The sequence below is a fragment of the Anopheles moucheti genome, chromosome 2 (genome assembly GCF_943734755.1).
Source record: "Anopheles moucheti chromosome 2, idAnoMoucSN_F20_07, whole genome shotgun sequence".
Taxonomy (NCBI): domain Eukaryota; kingdom Metazoa; phylum Arthropoda; class Insecta; order Diptera; family Culicidae; genus Anopheles; species Anopheles moucheti.
Genome location: NC_069140.1, coordinates 72,295,209 through 72,321,458, shown reverse-complemented (window position 1 = coordinate 72,321,458; position 26,250 = coordinate 72,295,209). Strand labels below are relative to the sequence as shown.

Genomic DNA, 26,250 nt, shown 5'->3' with positions numbered 1-26,250 from the left:
CCGTAGACATCGCTTCAGTCTTTAGCCGATCGTCACCGATAGAGGATCAGCGACCGTGCGCCCTTGGATAGTAGGTGCCAGATATAGAACAGCCAGCATTCTTCGTTCTAATCAGTGGTATGCAATGATGGTGAATTGAGTTGAGGCGATTTTGCGTGTACGGAGTGCAAAATAGGAAGTGTGCATAAAGTGAAACAGTGCTGTGTGATCGATCGAGGAACATATTCGGTGCCAAAACGAAATAGGAACAGTTTTCCCATTTTGTTTTGTAATAAGAATTTTAATAGCAGATTGTAATAAGAGCTGGACGGATGTAAATTTTTCAAGAAACATTTTAGAAACGAGAATTTAAAGTAACAACTCAGCGTATACGTTTATCGTGATTTATAAAAATAAGAATTTGCAATTAAAAACAACCCACGAGGAAGTGAAATGATAATTAGATAATCTTTTGCTAATCAAACCACCGCACAGACACAGTAATAACACGTTCTATACGGCTTCTATCCTTTTTCCTACTTCCTTATCATGTCCACGGGGGGTTTTTAAAAAAAAAAAAACGCAACCATATTGCACCCTTCAAATAAAGCAATAATGATCAATAGTAAGATACTTGTGTCATAATCGGGCCCGCCCGCAAGAGCACGAACCACACATGAAACGGTCAACTGCTTCCGCTATTGCACTGGTGACTGGTGATCATTTTCACACACCGAAGCGTGTTAATCATTCTGTGTACCGAGGTTTGCAAACCACTCCGGGGCGTTTAGTGGTGCAACACACCACCCGTTCCAGGGTATGGAATTATCCATCCCATTACTCGTCAACCCGTACACAGTACACGCCCGTGCCTCGTCCTATCACTAGCGTTACCTCTATCCGTCCATTTCGAGCTCACTTTCATCGATCGTCATCGACCAGAGAAAGAAGCTCGGTATGTTTCCCAGGATATAAAAAAACGTCTTAAGCAATCTGATGATCACGGTACGGTCCGTGCAAAATGTATGTGTTATGTAAAATAAAAAAACAACATAAAACTCTGCAATGCTGCGGTAGTTTTTTAACCATTTTCTGAATACGCCTAGATCAGTTACGGATGAGAGTAACGCTCAAATGAACGTGATGTGAAATTAATCATGAACCGTCCCATTTGCAACATTTAATAATCGTTATAACATGTGATGCTTAAGGTTTTTGGGGTTGTTTGTTTAGTTAAAAATATTAAAAAGCTATATTAAATTATTTTAGTATTGCTTAAAGTAGTTTAAACATATGTGAACTTATTCTCTTCCGCCTCCTATAGAAGGTTTTGAATAGCCCCAAAAAAAAAAACAAGTGTTTAAAGCGATAGTGAGTGACTAAATCGGTAAACTGTGTTGTGCCTTATCCAGCAGCAGGTGAATAGTTTCAGTGAGCATACCAGCAAACCCCGTACCGTAACAGGACGATGACGGTTTCAATCTACGACGATGAGCTGCTGGTGCAGCCCGGTGACCGATCGGACCAACCGACACCGATGACGACCGGCAAGATAGAGGAGCAGCTCACCGCCATTCAGCAGTTTTACGACAAATGTAACGTCTTCATTACGGGCGGAACCGGATTTCTGGGCAAGAGTAAGTATTTCTACCACTAAGTACCATGTACCATGAAGGGCGAAGACTTATTTGCAAAAAAAAAAAAAAGAAAACCCCCCCGATCGTCCATCTTGCACGTATTGATATTAATTATTAATTAAACACTGACGCAAAAGTGCAGCAGAACCAAAACCTCTTTGTACGATCGCACACAAAAAGCACAGCACCGCAAGGATGTGTTTAATGTTGTGTGTGGTAGCGAACCGTATCAGCCGTTTTGGGGTTGCGGCTGTAACTATTCCGGTTGACCTCATTGCCAGTGGCCGACTTTAATTGCGCTGCCCACCAACGTGTCCGGGGTGTAACTGGTGCGCAAACACGTGAAGAAGTTCCAAACAAAACAAAAAGCATTACCACGTTTCCGCCACGTTGGGCGCGCAATTTATGTTTGTACGCTTAACAATTGCATCATCAACAGTGTTTCTGGTGCAGTGCAGGTTTCTTAAGGTGTTACTATTTACCCTTTTTTTTGGAAAAAAAAATATATATATTTGATGTGTTACCACCATCGAGTCCATCGGCCGGCACCTGCAGCTGCAAGGTTTTAGTTTTTGTTTCATTGCATCCCAAAAGTGCACAAGACAAAAGCGAACCAAAGAGAGCCCAGCACAAAAGTGAAAAGGGCCCAATTGCAGCGTTCCGTAATAGGTTTCATATAAATCCTTCCACCAGACAAGTATCAATGGTTCAATGGTGTGCGCGACGGTAAATTGTACATAAAACACCCAAACAGTGACGATGCTCAAACCGATCAAACCTTGAGTCCTTGAAATGTTTCTTCGCTCCGGCGCAATTTTGCCCCAAACAAAACCAAAAAAAAAAAACACTGTGCGTCTCAATTTGAGTTCCGAAACTTTTACATCCAACCTTGAAATTATCTGTCACCTTTCGTGCATGTATCGGTGAATGTGCAAATTGTTTACATTTCACCGCCATTTCCCTTTCCATTCCGCCATTTTGGATGCGAAAAACCCCCCGTCTGAATGTGAGTGATTCCATTCCCAGTCCCGGGAATCGTCGGGTTTTACCGAATGATTTGGTCCAATATTTGTTTTCCACCTGTACCAAGCGGTGATGGATTTGGTTGTGCGTTACTTCATCACACATGGTAATATTGCTCTAATTAAATACTTCACTGTTGCTTCGGAGGTATTTTCCATTAATAAATAAGGCTCGCTAATACGTTCCCGACTCACGATGTGGATCGTGAAGAGGTTATGTAAAAAAAAAAAACCACACCACATCCCATAAGCACCAGGCGCATGTTTACCTCGCGCGTCTTATGATTCGTTTCATCTTCACCTTGACCGACAAACAGCCGAGCATTTTCGACGGGCGGCCGACTGTGCGCAATATGACGCGTAGGAAATGGTACAACTATCACTTTCCCGTACCTATTTACCACGAGCTGCGCAGGGTGGTTTGCGTTTTGTTTTCTTCTTGCCATTTACTTGCACCACCTTTCACCCACAAGCGGATGGTGGGGAGACCGAGGGTGGGCATGCAAAAAGTACGCAAAGAAAAGAGCATCAAGCGGTTGGCCGCTTATTCGAAGCGAATGGCCGAATGATCGCTGTGGGAGCATGAAATATTATGCTTCGACGGTATTTGAATGGCTAGCCAAAAATGGGCATTTTGAAACATTTTCGTCGCGTAAATTATAGCTTAAATAACGGTCGTTTTAAACACATCTTTGTAATACTTTTTTGTTTTGTTTGCATTTTTAACAACTTTTTGCCAAATTTCGCAGTTTTTGATCAATTAAATATCGTTTTCAATACAACTTTTCATTAATTTATTTTTTACATACCAGAAAAATTTAACAACCAGGAAGAATATTAAGCAATAAATAGTGTTTCTTTTAAGCAGACGATGTTAATGTTTAAGCAGCTAATGTTCTGCAATTTATTACAGCTCAGTCCAAATGAACTAACCGTTGATGAATAACGTCCTTGATGATTGGCGCCATCGTAAAGAAAATCTACTCATGTTTCGTCAGAAGTCTTCTTACGACTAAACAGAATATCTGAGATTTGATCAAATATATTCAAAAAAGATTAGCTTATGAGACACAATCATTGCCAATATATCATATGCCAATGTTTTCAAATTACGCTGAGTAAGCAATTTTGTTTTATCTTACAAAAAAATATCCACAAACAAATTGTGGGAATTACAAAATATTTCATCTGCATTACTTGTATCTGCTATTCGCGATGCAATAGTTCTGAAAAGCCCGTTGGGTATGGTGATGCTTTGGGTGATCAGATTTTTCCATTTGGAATAAAATTTATTACTATCAGTGCCCACTTGAAATTCTAGTCACCAATTAGAAATAATCTCAATACCTTTCAGTTGTTCAGAATTCATAACAATTCGGAAGATTCATTATCTTTAGAACCAAATCAACCATGTCGGTTTAGAAGGTTACTGCAGAGCCACCTTAGCGATTAACCGTAGGTGGCAAAATCGCATCAACAGATTGCTTTACCCCCTATGTACTTGCGGATGAACGACGAAACACGCTTTTTCAGACAAACTTCAATGTGAAATTGGAACGCCATCGTCCAGAATGTGACAAATGACCCTTTTTGCGAACTTTACGATAAAGATGAATCTTGCCAGGAGACATCGCCCAGTCGTGATGGCGCTCATTGACCTAAGAATTCTGCTTTGCTTGTACTTTTCCCTTATAAGGATCTGAACCTCGTTTAAAAGTTGGAATGTCGGATTCAACATCCTTGCAATGCTCCTGACGATCTCTTCTTCCTGTTGTTCTTAGATTCGCTGATCTCTTTCCACATTCAGGGTTTCTTGAAGTTCTAGAGAACTCGAAAAGCTATTTTTAAAGGACATTAGCTGGGCGTCACTTTTCCTAACTCCACCGACCCATGTTGCAAATGTTTGAGCAAAACATCGAGTTCCAATTTACGTTATTTCTGAGAAGGATGATCAAACTTGCAAAAAAATTCAAGGAGTTTTTATTCACCTTGTGACAATTCTTTCAAATGTCATTATGACTCTCCCCATTTGAACAGTATCGCAAAAAAAGACAATTTTTCAAATTTTGTCAGAAGTTTTGTTACTAATAGGAAGAATATTCAAGAAACTTCATACAATTTCGGAATGATTTTTTACTCAAATCACCAAAATTTTATCAATACATCATTAACAGTGACGTTATGCTAATGTAAAACTAGTGACACAGAGTGAGAAATTTGGGTTTTCTCCTTTTAAAAATTATCCCACAAAGGATTTATCCATTTATCATACCTTTTGCAATGTTACAAACCACCGTTCATGCGCGGATAGTTCTAGATATTAAAATGCCCAACACGTCACAAAAGTTCCCAAACGAGCTGGTTGAGCGAGTATCGATCGACAGGACACGTCTGATTGAATTTATGCTAATGGGTTTATGTTACCTGTTTTTGCCACCCAAACCAAAATGCCTCGGGCTTCGTCCGTTTGACGGTATTTCGCAAAACCTCTCGTACGAAACACGCTGTAACACAGGCAGTATAGTTTTTTGCTACGTTTTTTTTTGCAGCGCGTTCATCATTCTTTCGCTTTTCTGCATGTCTGTTTTGTCTTGTGTGCTAGCCATCGTGGCACCAAGCGATGTTGCCGAACGCCGTGTTCGCATCTGGAGCGGTTCTCGCGAATGAACTCTAATTGGGTACCATTCATGGCTGGAGAAACAGCTGATTTGTACCGTTGTGTGATTTAATCTTGCTGCTTCTATGCGGCTGAGAAGAAGGTGGCACCTTTTCGAAACGATAATTCTGCGTGCCGTATGAAGGTACGAAATATATTACGATAAATCACAAATGTGTGTAATTTTTTTTTAATAATCCAAACCGATTGATTTTAAAAGTAATCATGACGTCACACCTCGAAAACCAGTCACCAAGTGGGTAACATGAAGCAGTAAGAAAAAAAAAACTTAGTATGCATTGCGACAGCCGAAAGACGCGCACTCTCTCTCTCCCTTGGACAGTTTATCGATGCTAATCGAGTACTCGGTACCCGGGGTCGTGTTGCAATACCCCCGACGCATACCAACCACTTTACCCCATATGCATACTGTACACTTTGTCCTCAACCGGGACAAACTCCGAACGGTGTTGAAAAAGAAATCACAAGCAACGTACCACACGTGGCTTTCCTGCAGCAGCAGCAGCAGTGTGTCCTGTGTCCAGCCGTGAACACCCCTTTTGACAAGCGGGCGAGAGTTGGAACCTGGAACGAAACCGAAACTGGTGTGGAAAATTGCAAAAACCCGGTTTTCATTTCTGGTTTGGTGACGAGATACAGTGGCTTTTCCCAGCAAAACCGAAATGCGCCATGCGCCCGCAAAATGGTGGATTTCGCCTGCTTCTGGTTCTGGTATCTGGATGGCAGGAGCACACCAGCTGCACACTTCGGCACTCAATCTGCTCAATCAGCTGTTCGCTCCCGTCCTGCGACACCGTTTTTAGCTTTCACCGCAAATGTGTACAGTACATCCAAGTAGACCGAGTGGAGCTGTTGCAGCAGCTACCGTGCGGTATCACATTACATAATTTGTGCAGCCCATGGTTACGGTCGGTGGCATGCTGCAACCAGATTGGAAGATTGGCGACAGTACTGCCAGTATGTGAGCGAACCAAGGCGAAACCACCGGGGAGAAAGGGGAAGAGCAAGAAAGACACTACTCAACATAGTGTCGGCCAGTGTGTCGGCACTTTCACAAACTCACACACACACACAAACAAAACCGTGTGCGATACCCGAACAGTGAGGGACATAAAAAAAGGCACACACACGCACGCACGCACGAAAGACTTCAATGAAGCGGCGAAAACGAACCCTTATTATCGGGTACCGTTTACTACCATCCCAAAGTAACGACAACAAATACCCGACGTTCTCTTTGCCGACTACGGGCAGCGGACTGATGGGTGGCCCACCAAGCAAACCAACCGTCACCGTCCTCCGCACGGTAGGGAGGATCGATTTTTATTGTCGCAAAAGGGCGTTCGCAATCCGTGCGCCGAATGGAAACCTTTTCGTTAGATAATCGTTTCAAAATCAAGCGTTCCACCAGCACGAACATGTGTTCCGAAGAGGAAATTGTGTCCGAATGTTTGGGTTAGATTATGGGGTGGAAAGCGTTAGGTGTTTCATATAGAACGCTCCCATTTGTAACTAATACGCCCAAACGTTCAACGAATTTGATGGAATTTGTAGCTTTTTGTTTGAACAGGCAAGGACAGAGGGCTACAAGTTGACTGCATCTAAAGAGCCCTGACGACAGGCTATGACAGCGTTTATCTTGAAATGATTGACATTCCAGTTGCAGCTAGTCGATGATGTCGTTCGTACATGACTGACAGGAGAGCTACCAAGTGAAACATGGAAAGTCAGTGTCTCGTCCATTCCTAACTATATCTGACGCATCCACAAGACAGCGATCTTGGACCTTTGGAATCCGCACTCATCAACAATGATTTATCTACTGTAATTCCTGAACATAACATCTTCATGTTTGGCAACGATATAAAGCTGTTCTCATTCTGCTTCCTTTATTGATGATTGAGATCATCTTCAAGCCTTTGGTATGATCGCAATGCACTTTCTGTATGCGTCGACAAGTGTTGTGTAATTACGTATATACGTGCTAGGCATGGTTTAGTGCACAACTACTTCATTAACGATAGCCAGCAAAGTAGGATTAATCTATCTTTTATTGTACATCACAATAATATTTTACGCAGAGCGCACAGCATCCCAGGCCTCATTTTCCAAATGTTACGAATTGTTGTATGAAAGTGTTGCTTTGTAATCTGGTTGTGTGGTGTGCTCACACCACAGCTTTGAGATGGTTCAGAATAAATTCAGAATCATTTGTCATGCCTCTAGGCTGCGTGTCCTAACTTTTTATAAGATCACCACAGAACCAGCTACTCCAACCTTAATTCCAAATTTACTTTAATACCCAAACGGATAACTTCGATTTTAATGTGCCAATTGCGACGTTCTAACTCCGTGTGAGTGATTGTTACCTAAGTGAATCGACTGAGTGAAGAAGAATCGACTCCAAAGTACAGTTTAACTGCTATGGCTTTACGAAAAGCTGCTCAACCACACATCATAAAAGATGTAAAGGTTAACAACCTCGTATGGAAACCACCGTTTGTCTTCAGGATGAAGTTTACATCAGAGAAATTAGCTGATTATTCTACAGCTCCATTCGAGTTTCTCTTCTTCCACTGATTAGTTTTATTGGCACCAGCACAGCACCGTCCTGGTTTGCAACTGATCGGGAAGATTTAAATCGAATGATTTTATTTTCAATTGGTGAAAGACAGTAGAACCACATAAACCATAGCCAAGCTAATGGCCGCCGCTCTCGGTCGTGAATCATAAAGCTTTGCAAACGGACAGAAATCCCCCCAATGCAGGAACCACGCACACGTGGAACCCCTCCTCCTTTCGGTCGGATGATGTGCAAAAGAAAGAAGCTTCTCCGCAAAAGCGTACGTATCATCCCTACAGTTCCGGCTGGGATGGTAGTGTGACACATGATATCATATTGTAGAGCGCAAAAAAAATAAAACGACCAACCACACCACACATAAAGCCAGCTTAAACCTGTTATTTAAATGAGGAATGTAATTTTGGGCGAAACGTGGAGATGACCAAAAAAAAAAGACGAATAAAGGACCAATTCACAGCGGGAACAAGCGTCCACCATGCTCACGAAGTTTCGTATCCCGATTGTTAATGATATTCGTATCGTTCGCTCGATACACCAAACACCATCCCACACCTGCTGCTTACATAGGGCCGCACTGGATGCGGCTCCCAGACGAGTTCCCAAATCTTTAGCTTCGAGTTCAGGGTCACCGTAGGGTAGCTGTGCTATCCCTACAGTGACACTCTAGCGCATCCACGGCTCCATATCGTCTGTAATTCGTTTGACACGGTCGCGCGGCTAAAGTCGCTTGCGAACACATTTCTAGTATATTTTGTCGATTGAGCCTCCAAATTCTTCCCATTAGCCCAACCGGCCAAATCTGGCCTCTTCGGATCGACGATCGACAAAAAATAAACCAGTTTGGGTTTTTGTAATATTTGCTTTTATTGCTGTTGTGGGGAGATACGGACAACTATTTCACAATACATCCCGGTGTCCCTTAGCAACAGGAAACGCAACCCGGTATCCGGTGCGAGCGTTTTTTTTTATTTGCGGGAGAGAGATGAAAAAGGAACCACCAAAGACTTAACGACCAATCGAAGTTTCGCACGATGAAGCTAATTTATGGCCTTTGGAATTGGCCTTTCTTTTCGAATATGCTAAGATTTTTATGATGCGACTCATTTTTTGCACATACTTTACATGAAAAAGAGGGTAGAGAAAGTACGGTGGACAATATTTGCTGTGCTCGTCATAAACGAGTCTGTACTGTAGAGGGCAAGGGACCTATTCTCCGTATGAAATATTGAAATTACATATTATTTACAATCAAACTGATATCATACCTCGTTGCTATTTTCAGCACTCATCTACAAACTGTTGACCAGCTGCCCGGGCATCGAAAACATCTTTCTGCTGGTGCGAAGCAAGCGCGGCAAAGACATTTTCTCTCGCGTGGAAGAAATCTTCGACGATGCTGTAAGTATGATCACGCCAGCCTGGAGTCTGCTCGCTTCCGTGCGCGACTGTAACGCTAATGATATTCATCCCGGTTTCGTTCGCAGATGTTTGACAAAATGAAGCAAGCCTGTCCGAAGTACGATCACAAAATTCGCGCCGTCGCGGGCGACTGCATGCAGCCGGGCCTGGGCATCAGTTCGTCCGATCGCGAAGTGTTGACAGAAAATGTAGGTATCGCAAGGTTTCGTTAGATCCGTTGGAGTACGGAGCCAATTCCACATAACACCACATAATGTACGTACCGATTGCAGGTCAACATTGTGTTTCATCTAGCCGCCACAGTGCGATTCGATGAGAAGATGAAGACGGCCATGCAGATCAACGTGAAGGCGTGCCGGGATGTGCTGGATCTGTGCCACGACATGAAGCATCTGAAGTCGGTGATCTACGTGTCGACCGCATACACACAGTGCCCCCAGAATGTGGTCGACGAGCGATTCTACGATCCACCGATCGAGTCCGAAAAGATGATCCACCTGGCCGACTGTGTGACGGACGGCATGATTGAAAAGATTACCCCGGTGTAAGTAGGGCAAGATCTCGTAAAACTTCTTGATCTTAATCTTGGTCAAGAATGTCTCATGTCTTTCAAGATTTAGGAGTTATGATGGTCAACTAATCAGAATTCCATACTGCAATAACTAACCTTTATTGTCTCAAACCCTTCTATTTCTGTTCAAAGAGAGTATACTCCATTGATTCTTAAAAACTCACCTTACTTCTTCTTTACTGGCACAACAACAAACTCAAGAGGTCTAGATCTGCCATTTCTGGCTTGCTTTGTTCATATGTACCAGTCACTTTATAGGAAGTCCTGCGTAAAAGGATACTGCAGTAGTACTAATATTTGATTAGTAACTTTGAGATGCGATACTACAACTCCGTAATGAACTCCTGCTGTCCATATCTCAAAGTTCTTACTAGTCTTATCGATACTTTACCTACAGTAGTTCTATCGACTCATATTCTGCCAAATACATCCATCTAACTTCATACAACCGTCCCAATTTCTAGGAGTTTACCATAATTAGCATTCCGATAGATAGAAATAGCGTAGACCCCATTAAATGATGTGCAATTTTCGTACCGAATATAATACCTTGCCTATCTAAATCTCCCTTAGACTGCTGGACAAATGGCCAAATACATACACCTTCACGAAGGCCATCGCTGAGGACGTGGTACGCAAAAATAGTCGCGGAATGCCTGTTGGAATGTTTCGACCAGGAATTGGTAAGTCTCTAATAGTTGTCGATTCTATTCATAGTTATTGATTTCATAACATTACATTCGACCGGATATTGTGATTTGCACTACCGGACCTTCTTCGTAAAACAGCTATCTCAGCATTGACGTATTTACCACCTGTTACTACTCCACTATTCTTAGCGAGTATGCAGGTAAACGTGCAACATGTGCTGCTCCCACGTGCCACTGCATACGCACGCCCATATTGATTCAAGTAATTCAAGACCACTAAGTCAATTTTCCGCTTGTTGTGTCTTCTCCTTTACGGCCCCAATATACGCCTGTAACACCCTTGGTGTGCTTGTCCCAACATTTCGACACCATCCGAAGGCACACGATTAATCTAGCGCTTCCACAGCTGGACGGTTGACTCACCGCCACACTGCTAAATGCGCACTCCTTCATGTCCTTCGGGGCTGCGCGAACGAAACCCCGCAGATCCTAAGGTCGCATAAGAAGCCGCGAGGAAATTGACATGCAAAACTTGTCGCACGGATTTTCTGACTTTCTGAGAGGGGTTGGTAAATCTCGTGGTTAACTGGTCCGTAATCGAAGTGGTCGGCATGATACGTTGCGCGTTGCACCATCATGTCGGTGCGGTGGTTGTGGGTTGCCAGAGGGTGGTACATCGCGCATAGGGTGAACTTCTGAAGCTGCTTCTTGGGAACATGCTGGACTATTAAGCAATGCACCTTTCTCTGCAGGGGTTTAAACGCATTGGCAGATCGTTGTACGATCGAATAGGTTAAATCTAACTCCATGCAACACTGCAGTCTTCAAGATCTGTTTTGTGCAATCAACCGGGAATCTCTTCTCGCGATGGGTGCTCGGGACTTGAGGCGAGAATTTTAACATCAATCTGTAAATATGAACCGTTGCGAATTATCACCCAATCCCTAGAAGTCACTCATCAACGCACGTGTGAAAACGGAATGCTGTTCTGGGCAGGGCGTCAAGTATCGGCACTGTTTAATTACGATTTGCATTTGAAATTGTACCTTCCGCAGGCGGGCTATAGTGATCAATCATGAACGTACCAATTGCTCACAGTGTGGCTCAGTTTGCGAAGAGTACTTCCAGGTTTTTTTCATTGCGAGCTGGTTGCTTTATGTTTCTCTCTTCTTGAAGGCTAGCGACGATCGACACCGAAAACACGTGACGTTCTAGCAAGCGTACAACACATCACCAACCTTGAGCGTCGATGGTACTTACTATTCCAACCAGCAACAATCATCTCCACCATTGCCATCTCTTCAACACCGTCAGCCTCACACTGGAAAACAAAACAACTCCAGATCTTTCACCGTGTGTTTTTTAAGATTCCACCAGATGTGATGATCCTCCGACCAGACGGACACGTTGCGTTAGATCACGTAGATGCGTAAAACCAACCGCAAAAAAAAAACAGACCCACCATTGTGCCGCCCAACCAACCTTCCTATAACCCGTACCATTTTGCCATTGACATTGAAACCGGGACGGCAGCGGTGAACCTGTCCGAAAAATTCGAGCCTGTTTTTTCCCCTCCGTGAGGTGCGTGATGCAACCGTGTTCGGCGAACGTTTTATCTCGCGACTACATTTTCGGGGTGGCCGCCAAGGAAGATGTGACGGTCTGCTGTTTGCCGATGGTTGGTTTGCGACGGTTTGCGGTCCGAAACCCCGAGCGCGTTTGCTGTTTGTTAGTGAAGGATCGATAATTTGACTAAGGTTACGTATTTCGATCTAATGGTGCATTTGCGTAGGTTTTGGCTGCTCAACCAGTGCGCAACCAGTGCGATACACTGTTTGTGGTACTATTTATTACATCTGACCTTATGCGCCTAATTGCCGTCAACGTCGCACCAGCGAATGATTTATGAGTATTTGTCCAATTTGTTAGCCGTCTTCCGTGTTGTCAACTTTTCTTCACTTGTATTTCACTGCTCTATCGTGGCAATCAAGGTTGCCGTGACTCTGAACCCATGACCCTCGCCGTATTGCGCGCGTTTGTGTTGGGGAGTTTTATGAAATGTTACGCACGTACGCAATTATCCTCCCAGGGAGCTTTCACGCTGCTCGCGCGTTCGTTGCAACCTCCGTATAATTTGGTGCCCACACTGCTGCTAACACTGTCGGCTTAACTTTTCCCCTCGATCGATCGTCCTTGATTGCACTGAAAAATGGTCAAATTTCGCACTGCCTAATTTGTGTACTTTTATACTATTTTTGGTGGAAGGTTTTCTATATCGTAAATTGCACATCAATTTGCACCTCATCGACGGGCCAGTTGTGCTGATTCCAAGGACCAATCTGTATGGTGAGAGATTGGCTTTGCGAAAGGTCAAGGTACCAAGCAATGGCGGTGCAGGGAACAAACCGGTAGACAAAAAAATCATTGCTTGTTCTTAATGCAATTAGCATGCAGTCAGAAGTTGGGATAGTGTGTCCTGTGGACCCAAATCCGGTCCACCTGTTGGGTTTTTTGTGACGAGGTAGATCTTTTTTAAAGATCTCGCCAAGAATACGGAACAGAATGTATCATCAACATCGACAAACAAATGAGACACAATTGGTTAACTTTTGTATAGAATCAAACGGTTCTTGGTGAGTTTAATAGTTGCAAAGGTGGCTTTCTCACGAATTCCATAATACACACGATTCTTGGTTTCCTACTCACACTATTAGCGTGGTGATTAGTGATGGAAAATCCGGAGTCGACACAAGAGCCCATTCCGACTCCGAAGGCGAAAACACGGATTCAACACCAAAAAAAAATCGGAGTCTACTCCGGTGTCAACTATGGTGTTAACCCTGGAGTATTCCAATGTCAGTTCCAGGGTTGATAACGCAATCAATGATGAAGTCAGCATCGGATTTCAAACCGGAATTTTTTGGCAGTTTTCCGTACATTTTTTGGTAATTTTGCAATAATTTTACTGCATTTTTCCTTAAACTTTTACCTAACTTTCCAACGAATTTTCAACAAGTTTTTGAACAATTTTCTTTAGATTTGTTAGATAAGCAACGTAATATTGAGGACTTCTACTGTAAAACTGTTTCCAATAGTTTTGCTGAAGTGCTATTCTATGGTGTTATCCTCAGTTTTCTTGGAGATATTTGCAGATATTCCAACCAAGTTTTGCATAGTTTTCTTGAAGATATTTCAGAACTTTTCTTTGGTGTTATCCTCAGTTTTCTTTGAGATTTCTATAGTCTACCGGCAATGGTTTTTATCCTTAAGAACTTGTGCGGTTTGTATGGGATCTGCCCGTTTTTTCCATGGGTTAGTCGATTTTTAGATGATTTTTGCAATCAAAATAATAAAGTCACAAAAGCCTAACAATTTCAGACCTAGAACTCTTGCGGTTGTTGTTCCGCTTATGAAATAGTTATGTTGTCTTGAAGAATTTTCTTTGTATCTGGCACAGTTTTCCACCTCCTGTTCCTGGAAGCCTGTTTTTAGCAGTTCAATTCGCTTGTTCTAAACTGAATATTGGTAAATATCATTAAACTATGAATCATTTCTTGCGAAAAGCATAGCGCAAACGCAACAAAATTATGATAAAACAAACCCATTAAGCACTATTCGTACGCAGCAACACGGTAATTTTATGTATGCATCGTTTCCCATTTATCTCAACACAGTTTATTGATATTAGGAGTTGATGTTCAAAATTTGGTCCGCTCATCGGACACCAACACAGTCCCCTTTTCCTTCTATCGAAAGCGAGTACATATCTCCTCGAACAGAGGTCCACCTTTGGACCCTGACTTTGGACCCTCTTAGTAGTCCTGAACGCCTCAACATTCCCTAGCCCGTAACAAAGTCTCGCCTCGGACTGGAGTCTCTCAGTCCAGTTCAAGGACTGCGAGTTTTCCTGTCGCTCTATGATATCGACCTTTTGTTGGTACGCACCCATGCTTGGCGTACACTCCCATTTTCCCGAGACAATAGGTTCCCCTACAACACCGCGGATTCAATTCTTCCGGCTGTTACCATCCACGATGTAGACCAGGTCTCCTGTTTCCAACAGGGTCGTCTCACCATACCAGTTGGTTCCTGGGTTGAGGTTTATCTCATACTCCTTTATCCATCTATTCCTGAGTTCATTGGATAACTTCATTAAGATAAGTTCATTGGACGCAAGTAGGCGTCTTTCAGAGCCCCTTTTATATCGGTCGTTGGCCTGTTTCGAAAAATATTCGCTAAATACCCGCTGAGGAAGAGAATTGATGTTAATGTTACCTCTTTTCCGTCTTGTTGAACAACCGCCGTAAGGGATCGTGTGGTGATCATGTCTTCCGCCTCTACGATCACTGTTTGCAGAATTTCATCACAAAGTCGCTGACCGTCTTTTAACACGGACATCACTATCTTCACAGATCTCACCAGACGTTCCCACACGCCGCCCATGTGGGGGGCAGCCGGTGGATTGAAAATCCACTTTGTCCTTGCTTTGGTGGATTGAAGTTCGATGTCCGTGCTGGTTATTTCCTTACTAGCTCCCTGAAAATTCGTTCCTTTGTCCGAAAAGAATTCCCTGGGCCTGCCACGCCGATCCATTGAATCTTCCAATCGCCATCAGACACGCTTGGGTTGACAGCCCAAGGTCCACCTGCAGATGCACGGCTCGAACCATCATACATGTGAAAAGTATGATCCATCTTTTCCCTTTTTTCCCCCCGTATGGTCAGGATATCCACTACGTTCATCTTCGTGGGAATCCATCGCCAATCACAAACATTCGCCATAAAGATAATAGCGAAAACCGATGAACTATTTATAACACCGTTGGTCTGAACGTATCCATGATAGGACAACTTTCGCATCCGTCCAATAAACTTCCTTGATGATGTTGAGATTGTGGTTCTCCTTCACCGTCTGCGTCAGGTGCACTCCCAATGCGGCGGCCAATAGCTCCAAGCGGGGCATCGACATCACTTTTATTGACGCTGCTTTAGTACGACTCATAACTAGAGCACATTTTACTTTGTTCCCAACAACTGCCCGTAAATAAGCCACATATCCGTAGGCCGAATCACTCGCATCTGTAACGATGTGAAGTTGAATGTCTGATAATTGCGATGATTGATGATTACCAAAGTAAGCTGTTGGGACACTCATAGATTCAATATTCTGCAGTACACGAATCCAACGAAGCCACTAGGGGATGGTAGGTATGTTAGCTCCAAAGGAATGCTCAACGCTCTGTGCTTGAGCCGTCATGCCGAAATAGAAGCAGTCTTCTTGAGGATTCCATGCTATACCTAGAACTCGAAAGTTTTCGGAAAGTTTACGGAATGCTCCTTTGCATTAACATTCTTAGCGTATTGTGCCGAACACGGCGAACAAGTTGCTGCGAATGTAGCTACATCAAGGACGTACTTTTCCGTACCATATAGAAAACGTTGACCCTGTTTATCATGATCTCGAATCAACAGTTGATGAAACAATTCTTCAAGATCTCCCCCGATCACCACAGATTTCTCTCGGAATCGGCTATCCACTTTTGATAATGGATAACCTACAAGTCTGGTCCTTTCAGCAGTTCGGTGTTAAGAGATACTTCTCTAACTGCAGCGGCAGCATCCCAGACTAATCTGACTTTCCCAGGTGGATTTTAGATAAATTCCATAATGATTTTAGAACTCACATTCTGGTCATGATCAAACGGAATATCACGTAGATGTGCAAATCGCTTCTTCAAAGAAGATATACAAATCTGCTGCTCCGGTAGTCGATGTTTGGACGCTGTTCTGACAATTGCAAAGACAATTTCTCCGTGGGATTTCCAGCTGATTTGTTGTTCCATACCCAACATTTCCATCTGAAGTCGCTCGTAGTGTTGAGGTCCTGTACACATTTTCGTTTTTTGTTCGCATTTCGCGATGATTGCGAGGTTGCGTTGTTCTAAAGCCCATGACTTCATTGGCCTCTCACATTACTTCTTGTAGGTCGCTTGTAAACAGCGCCAGCATATATCAAGTTTTATCCTTTTTGTAACGGACCCACTCTCTTTGGTCGCTGATTGGTAATTTTCCATTCAATTCCTCTACTAGGAGCGGATTATCAGCATGTTCTGTTAGTTGTTCATTTAGTTGTTTAACTGCAAGCCACACTTTATGAAGGATTCTAAGTGATTTGCGCTTGGAGCTGGCACTTGACGCACTTGTTGTAGAAGAGATTTCAATACTTTTCCCGGACTTCCGTAGAGTTCCTTCAGATCCTCGATGATTTGTGGAACTGATTCAGAACGGATTAGATATCCCTTTACTGATTCCAGCGCTTCTTCTTCTAAACATTCAATCAGACGAGTTAGGTTCTCAATACTTGTATACCCGCAAGCATTGGTGGAATTAACGTAACAACGGCCAACGATCTGATTCTCCTCGAAACTTAGGCTGGATTTTGTTAACCAGTTTTCATTGATCCATTCGTTGATTTGATCCGCAGAACACTACTCACTCCACTCCACATACGATTGTAGTTGTCTGATCTAGATCTAGGTGTAGATCGTAATAAAAATAATCCAAAGTTGTTCAGCAATTACAAACATCCGATAAACAGTGTACTATAATAGTCACCGGTCACGCGAGCTTTACTCCGACACTAATAAAAAACATACCATAATACTTGCGCCATTAATGACACGCTTTAACGAAGACATTCGTGCTGAACGACAAGCTGTTGAGAGAAAAAAAATATCCCACAAACGCTTTAAACCGATTGTTCATTAAAGAGTGTGGCAGCAAAAACGACCGCCGAGTAATCAACTCCTTCACACGCTCGCACCTAGTAGTGCAGCGGTTTCATTCATAAAATTGTTACCATCATTTGTCGTTTTGCTTTGGGTTTTGTTTGCTTTAACGATGATCTGAAACAAAAGCAAACAAAAATAGTGCCTCCGGCAATCGAGGTATCGACAAGAAACGAGCTGAAAAAAATACACCTCCTCCTCACGTTTCAGACCGTTTAACGTTAGCCATTAATTACCGAGACTTGGCGGTGGTCGCAAAAACAGCCAACAGCACGATGAATTTGTAGATTAGAAGCCTACTAAACCTGGCTGGTGGGACGCATGTACTACGCATGAAGTACTACGCATGAATATCTAGCGGATGGAGGAAGTTATGATCCATTAAATCGTGCATGACATCACGATGTCCTGTAAACGCGACTGAATTTGTGACGTTGATGTATCTTGTTTGCATATCACGCTCCGGTCAGATCTGACTCAGTGCTAGACTTTCGCTCTCATAACGAAACCAGGAACTGAAGCTCTTGACTTTTAGTACATTTTTTGCGAGTTCCCATATAACTCACCTTGACGTCATTAGCACATTAAAGTTGTACAATAGACGGTACCTATTTAACCACAATTCAAGCACTTGCCGAACCTCGCGGATAGAACTTTATGTTGACGGAAGTGTTAAAGTCCCATCTGACCGGGCAAGCAAATATGTTTGCCTAGCACACGCGAAACAAATAATATAAAAAAAAACATTATCCCGCCCCGACTGTCAACAGTTTCCTAAAACAATGCCAAACAGGCGGAGTGTAAACGGCTAGCAGCATTAGCGCGTGTGCCCAATCCGGCCACATTTCACAGCGCATCACCAGTGCAAACCGTTTGTTTTGCGCTTCCGCAAACACATGACACACTGTGCCGCTGATGGTGTTTGAATTAAACTTTTAATATCTGTGTTCTTTTTTTATTATTGTCGCCGGGAAAGGAATAGGTTATTCGTAAATAAACAATCGCAGAGGTGTTGAATGGCTGCAACAACTCACAAGAACGGTACGGGTCGATGTCGCCGTGGTGAGTTAGTAAACATGTGATCTAAATTAGATCCCTCACAGTGCACTCACCAGCCCAACAAACATAATTTACAGCAACAACAACCAAAAAAACCGGTAGTGATGGCTGGTCGCTGGCCATTTACAATTGCTCAACCAGGAGACCACCAGTAATAATGCCACAGTTTGGCCAAAATTACACATCCACCGCAAACAACGTTCGCAACTTGGCGGACCGGTATCTTCGGCCACCATCAGCTGGCGCCTTGCATCATGTGCGCACCGACCTGTCCAGGTACTGCATATTTGATTATACAATCATATGTAAACCTCGATGGCGATGTTTGCCGATCGTTGCGCATTTAATGCCACAGTCTGCAGTTTTATTTTTCCTCATTTCTTCTCATTTTTCCCATTCCCGGAGACGATGATCTTGCTGGCGGCTGGAAACATATGAATGACAACCGTTGGTTTGTAGGGGGTACGAGATTGATTGCATTGCACACTTTCGCTTAATTGCTTTCAGGTTTCGTGTCATTTGGCTTAAGAAGTTTTGTTTGTAATTTAAACGAAGAAATATGAAACTATGATACTGATAGTGTGCGACCAACAGAAAAGTAGACCATTGTGAGATTGATGGGTCAGTTGTACTAAGCTTTAAGCATTACGGTACAAGTTTATGCAGTTCACATTCAAATAAGCCCTAAGCACTTTTTCTTCAAAGTTCATGAATCTCAATGGATCTTTTGAACCTTATTTAATATTGTATAATGACGACTCTTCGCAAATGACTATTAATCTCTGAATCTGACAATTCTTCTACTTTATCGGCACAACAACCTCAAGAAGTCTAGACCGACCTCTGGCTTACTTTGACTTTATTTACCCGTAGCTAGAAAGTCAGTCTTGCGTACGGTCCTGTCGTGTGAAGATTAGCGCCGTTACCAATGCACCAATTCACGATACTCTGGCTATTCATGATTCCTCAAAGATTCAAAAATTGCTAAGGCTTCTTAAAGACGATTCTTAAATCTTCAAGATTCGTATATTTCCTTGAACCTACGAAGATTATAGAACTTTGAGCATTTATCAGTCTATAATCTTTGAGCATTTATCGGAAATTCATGAAAATTTTAAGAGTCGAGTTGTAATTTGGATGACTTTTCACGGAAAATTTATATAAATGACTCTTCTCAAAAGATTCATTACCAATAATACTATTTTTCGGATTAGATCTGGCCTATCATACTAAAAGACTCGGATCAATAGAAACGACTACACTATCTCCTAGTTATCGTGATCATCTATAATTGTGAAGGTTATAAGCAGATATTGTGCAGCTTCAGGAGTAGCAAACCACTTAAAGGCAAACAAGAATTTTGATTTAAAGCAGTAGTAGTACTTTTAGTACATGCACGTACCAGACTAAAGTCCGTTCCATTTAGACAAATCAATCATTTTTAGCGTCTTTCGAATATGTGCAGCAAAAACACACAATGCATTTCAAGTAAATCTTTTTATATTGTCAACAGTGATATTTAATATCGACAACGTGAAGTTATAAAACCTGTTTTGGCATTTTTAGTTTTTACACCAAAAAAAAAGCACTAAGCAAATCTTGACCCAACTAAACATTTCAAGCTTTGCTGTTTTAGAAATTGCAATAAACCCACATTTAGACGCGTTTGGGAGCTTTAGTCATAAAACTTCGATACCACCCAAACCGAACGCATGTCAAGCGGCCTTCGAAGAATTTGATATGGCCACACATTCATCCCCCGGTAAACTGACCGGTTATCCTCCTGAGCTATCTGGCTAGTTTCTGCGACTCTGTCCGCTCGTGTCGAGCAAACGGATCGAACAGCAAACCGTGTCAAGTGAGAAGAACACCTTCCACCGTTGCATTCGTTCGATACCCATCATATCGAACGGTTTTTCATTCGCATCGTAAATCCTGAGCTTTGTCCTCGGAGGAATGAAGAGTAAAAAAGCACCCTCCTCAAAGGCAGCCGATGGTGATCGGCCACAAGCTCGGAAAAGTCAATATTGTTCCTACCACCCTGTGTACCGAGAAATCAATGTAACAGGGGGCGATAAATGATGACTTCGCACACACTAGTAGTACCGGTCAAGCCTAGCCCTACCGTGTACCGTTTCGAAGGACTCGACGGACAAGTGCCAATGCCGATGACTCGCTAGCGTGTGATTACGAGTGCTAACAGTCGCCCTACTGTGGGTCGTTTCTATCGGGCCTGCCGCGATGTCTTCATCGGACACACGGTTAACGAATGAGCGACATGTTCGTGGCTGCAACTCTGTAAATTTTGCACAATCCCGTGTGGCACCCCACGTGTGATGACGTGGTGACGCATCTGCGCCGATTCCTCAAAGTTCGCCAATACGCCAACAGTTACGAGAAGCTACCAATGGGGAGGTTAGACATAAACGCTCCCAAGTGTACCTGTTCATTGCCTGCTTTGGTGGAAGCACCGGTCCGTTCGCAAACTACAAAAGACCCTGGTTGACAGGTTGGGCCACAGTTACCCCAGGGCCTGTACAATACACGGTACGGACGCGCGCGCTGTGTGTGGTGTTTGCACCAATGCACAAACAATCACAATGCATCCGGTGAAAGAAGGTGCGAAGAGGCGAACTCACCACCAACGGCATTCGGCTGGACACCGAAACAGTACCAGCGTGCGACTCTACTATGGTGTTGCTTCGTTGCGAATGTCGTAATTCTGACGACGACCACCGAACTAATTGGTATGTATCGATGGGCCGCGGCCCATTTCAACATGGCTGTTCGTCCAACGTCGTCGATTCGATCGGGCCCTGCGTTGTCTACCTTCGTACGATTCTTCAAGGTACTGCCAGAACTGGGAGGACTAACGCCTACGCCTCAAGAAATCACAGTCTCTTCGATGAAATTCTCAGCTGATAATGCTCGATTCTTCCACATGGCACATGGTAAAATCCTACTCCATTGATGTTCTACTCAATGCTTTCTCTACGCTAAAAACCTCACAAGTTACCCAACGCCAAGGAGCTGTTTTACCACCCCCATGTAGGTGGCCTCGGCAAATGGTGAAGGTAACCGAACCGCGAACCTCACGCTCTCAACTCACCTGCCCACTCTGTCTCTGCGCATCACAAACTGGTTCAATACGCAAATTTCCTTCCGATAGACCGTGCTTTGTGAGCGTTTGTCTGGCACTGCTTCTTTTTTTGCCCGCCATCAATGTCATCCGCTGTCCAAAGAAGGGTTCGTGAAATTTTAAACATATACCAACCTTGAACGCTTCACAGTCGGCTGGCCGGTACGGGACGGCACAGCATCACCCAACGCGCCGAGCGGGTTTATGCATATGAGCGTTATCAGCGGATCCGCGCGGACCCAAAATGTCAAGTTTACGCGCAGGAACCGCACACCGTACGCCCTTGATGTGGTTGGTGCAGAAGGTGTGCTGATATTGAATTCAAAGGTTTAGATGCGCATTATAGCTAACCGTCCGCGACCAAATGGCCGTGGCCATCGATGGTCAAGAGACTGCCGTTAGGTAGCTGAGCTGGCGCGTTGAGCCCACTGGGGGGAAAGTAACGCCAGCGCTCATTACCCTCCCCAAGCACGTGACAGACATAACTCACGGTAAGGTTCGTGCGTGGTACGCGTGCCCGATCCGGTGCCGATCGATCGATGGACTAAATTGGGCCAGTAAAAAAAATAGAAGCGCTGGACAAGCTTTACCAAATTCCAGCACACACCATATACAAACGCACGTCTCAGACTGATTGATCCATACGGAGGCCCGTCCCTGAAGAATGGCGGGGTGGGCGATTCTTTTGGAATGGCATATGCATGCAAACCTCCAACACAGTCTTGCACAGTGCGCACGCTTCGTGAAAGCGAAATTGGGCGAAAGTTTGATTCGGAAATCTCTCTACCACCTCGGGTCTGACTAGATGGCCTAGAAATGCGTTATGATTATGATTGGTTGGCTGGTTGGTTGGGTGTCCCGGTGGTGTATTGGTAGCGGCGTCGGTCTTCACACGACAGGACCGGTACAGAATCCCATTCGGACCAATACCCCGTGCGCAGGACTAACTATTCCCCGTAAGCTACGGGCAAATAACGTCAGAATTGGCAGACCTCATCTTGAGGTTGTTGTGCCGCTAAAACAAAGGACTATTGGTCGGTTGTTTGGTTGAAAGATTTCCTGAAGAGTTCCTTATCTTCTGTTCGATCGGATCTCCGCTTGATGTTCATCTGCTAATCTCTGCCCTGTACTCAAATTCCCAGTCATTGCAACGTACCAGGAACCGGTACCAGGATGGATCGATAACTTCTACGGACCTACCGGTGTGATTGCCGGTGCTGGAACTGGCGTGCTGCGTACGCTCCGGGCCGATCCAACAAAGGTGGCCAACATGGTTCCGGTTGATCTCTGCGTGAACGGTATCATCTCTTCCGCCTGGGACATTGCAGAACGATTCCGAACGTAAGTCGTCTTGGGCTCTCCTCTGGGTCAAAAACAAAAAAAAAGCCGGATGCTCCCTTCACGTGTAAAGCGCCTACGCATCAGTTTTCATCAGCTTCCGCACGCCGAAACCATCAAAACCAAAGTCAATGAAAACTGGTGCGCTAGGTCATACCGTTCACCTTTTTATTTTTTTGCGGCACACATTAAAACACTGGCCAACTTACCTTGCAGCGAGATTTTGCCCGATCCGGAAATCCCGATCTACAACTTTTGCACCGAACCGAACAATTGCATTACGTGGGGTGATTTTACGCATACCACCATCAAGTTCGGCTCGATGTATCCCACCATGAAGGCAATCTGGTACCTGTGCTACGCCAGCAATCCCAACATTGTGCTGCACTATCTGTCCATCATCTTCCTGCACTATGCGCCCGCCGTCGTCTGTGACATCATTGCGGTGCTGATTGGCAGAAAACCGAGGTAGGTAGGTGGAGGGTTTTCGCATGTAGTTTTTGTTTGACAAATTGTCTACGATATTCGTATGCAAATTGTTGGTTCTCTAAGGGGATGGCACGGCGACAGATCATGTATGTCGCGTCATTAATCAATAGAGTGCCCCAAACCCCCCTCACAACCAAAAAAAAAACAGACACTGGTGAAACGATAACTCAAAATCTTCCCCACTAATCCATAGACTTCTTCGAAGCTACAAGAAGATCCACCGCTTTATGGACGTGATTGAGTACTTCTCCATGCGCGAGTGGGAATTTAAGATGGACAATATGAACGCACTGTGGCGTAAGCTGTCCAGTGCGGACCAGAAGCTGTTCTTCTTCGATATGCGCCAAATCAACTGGGATTACTTCCTGGAGCAGTACTTCTGCGGCATCCGGCGGTATCTGCTGAACGACCCAATGGAAACCGTCCCACAGGCTGTGGTCCGCTGGAATCGGTAAGTTGTAGCACAACGCCATGACCATGCTCCAATTCTAACGTATCGCGTGCGACATTATCGTTTCAGCCTCTACTGGGTGCATCAGGCCACCAAAGTGATCGTGCTGCTGCTGCTGTACAAGCTCACCATGTCCGTTTGGGGTATGCTGAGCTAAGCGCTCGGAGCCCAACCGCCCACCAACAATTCTGGTACAATCGCTCAATCGTTTCTGTTTAGCTGACTTTACTTTGCCTGCATAGAATGTAAGGTAACGGGAAGGAAGGAACAGCAGACATTAGTTATGCTGCGATTACGTAGCTGCTGCACACGATCGAATCGTATGCAGCCGGTTTCGGTTTCTGCTTGCGGGCACCATCGCACGTCCATCTCTGCGTGCAGCATTGTTGTTTTATTTTCGGACTAAATCTAATTGTACACAGTTAGTATCGGGTTTGCTTTCGGGCGCGTAGAACGAGAGCGGTGGTACGATTCAATGGACGTACTGATTGTAAGCAGTACGCTAGAAAGTAAGACATAGTGAACCCCCTTATGGGAGCTAGTAGTTAGGTGGCACGTCACTAGAGAGCTTGCACGTCTCGCGGTTTCGGTGCAAGACCCATTCCATTCCAAATAAATCATCGATAAACATGTACGGCCCGCGATCGTGCTTAATTTGTTTCGCCTTGGGGTTGCTACAAGTAATGCTTCGGTATTAAACGTTATCATTTACCATACGAAAGGGTGTAAGATAATCATTATATATAGACCACACATCAACTTCCACATTTTGCTAAGGGTTGCAGTACATAACTGATTGGAGATTACCATTAACAATTAAACAAAAAAAATAGGATGAAACGCGTAACGCAATCGATAAAATCCGACCAATGAACGGTTTCAACTTCACCGAAGGTTTTGACAACTCGTACCGTTCATAGTTAAGCATTTATGTACAATTGTGGAAGGCGAAAGTGACATTTTGAATAATCAAATAAAGTGCGTGAAAATATCGAAACATTGTCACGGTTTGGTTGACGCCAGTGACCAGATAGACACTGTTTTTAAGGACATAAAATCAGTCTTCCATACTGTATCTCATCCTTATCCTATCGCTACCTCTGCTGCTCACGTTGAAGCACGTCATCGTGACAATGACCAATCAATAATTATTCTACAGGATGGTCAGCCTCTGGCTGCAACTTTCCATCCGTGTAGGATCCCGATCTCCGACAGGCTTTGCTTCACCTGATCCCGCCAACAAGCTCGCTGCATCCTCCTGTCGAACACCTTATTGATGGGACATAAGTCCGGCATCCTCATAACAAGCCACAGCCACAGCCGGCTTTCGCCACCGTCAGGATATCCGGGACGCAATGCGTCGTTCAAACATGCCCAGAGCGTTTGCATCCTCCACTCGCATCGTCCAAGACTCGTGTCCGTAACTCACATTCTATGCGGTCTCGAAGTCTTGTGGATCTCGATATATAGTGAAGCCCCTTAAGGAGATGGTGTCAACTAAACCAATGGTTGGTAGGTACGCCAACTACTTCGAAACGTGGTAGGAATTTTAGAACTCCGAAATCTGTTGATAAGAGTCTTAAGAGAGCCAGAAGCGACGTATCCCAAGCGACGCCTCTTGATGAAGGAGATTCTACTTCTACAAACAGGTGGATAACAGTACTGTTTAAGTAAAATCAGCTGAGGCCCCCGCTGAAGCGATTAAAGTGGCGGGCGGGCATGTAAACCCACCCAAACGATTCCCGCAACGCATCCGACCAGAAGCTATTCTTGTTGTAATGCGAGAGGTGCAGTCGGATGCGGATGTGGATGCGATACGGTGGTATGCTATTCGCACTGATGACAGGGAGTGCTGACTACGTTGCGGCTTCCTACAGCGAAATGGTACAGAGATCGGTTGGCGATGCAGGAAAAGTGAAAGTTCTGTTCTGAAATCGACGTGGTCGGGATCAGCTTAAGCAGCTTAGGAGTGTGAAATCGGAGATAAGGTTGAATCCATCATTTGACGGACCGCAGACAGCTTAATCCTGGCGGAGAAGAAATGGGTCTACCAATTGGATCTCTTACAGGATTGGAAAGGCGGCAATATGGGCAATTGGCAAGTATCCCGTCCAGCGTATTGTATCCTCCAATTTTGAGGGGTTCTGCATCGCGGAGGTTAATGGGGTGTATTTCTGCATCTGCGACGCTCCGCCCAGTTGGTATTTGAACAAGTTCAGCAGTATGCTAAATAATCTCACAGCTGAACTAGCTAGGAAGAATCCGGTTGTTATTGCCGGAGATTTCAACGCCAGGGTAGAGGTTTAGGGAAGTCGGCGCAACAGCGACAAGGGTTACGGTTTTGGAGGCCATTGTTGAGTTGAATGTAGTACTGGGTAATATAGGAGCTGTGCCCACATTTTCATGAAACTGCAAAGACAGAGGAAGTTTTCTTATCAAAGGCAGGTA

General features: G+C 44.2%; 1 protein-coding gene across 1 annotated transcript; it reads left to right on the top strand.

The window, feature by feature from the left end:
- The first annotated feature begins 1,352 nt into the window (after nucleotides 1–1,352).
- LOC128299924 (fatty acyl-CoA reductase wat) lies at nucleotides 1,353–24,782 on the top strand. Its single transcript, XM_053036077.1, has 9 exons — nucleotides 1,353–1,616; nucleotides 9,182–9,297; nucleotides 9,384–9,506; nucleotides 9,591–9,862; nucleotides 10,463–10,572; nucleotides 22,667–22,865; nucleotides 23,079–23,330; nucleotides 23,545–23,802; nucleotides 23,872–24,782. Exons 1-9 carry the CDS (start codon nucleotides 1,448–1,450, stop codon nucleotides 23,957–23,959), a joined length of 1,587 nt encoding a protein of 528 aa, XP_052892037.1. The 5' UTR covers nucleotides 1,353–1,447; the 3' UTR covers nucleotides 23,960–24,782.
- The last annotated feature ends 1,468 nt before the right edge of the window (nucleotides 24,783–26,250 follow it).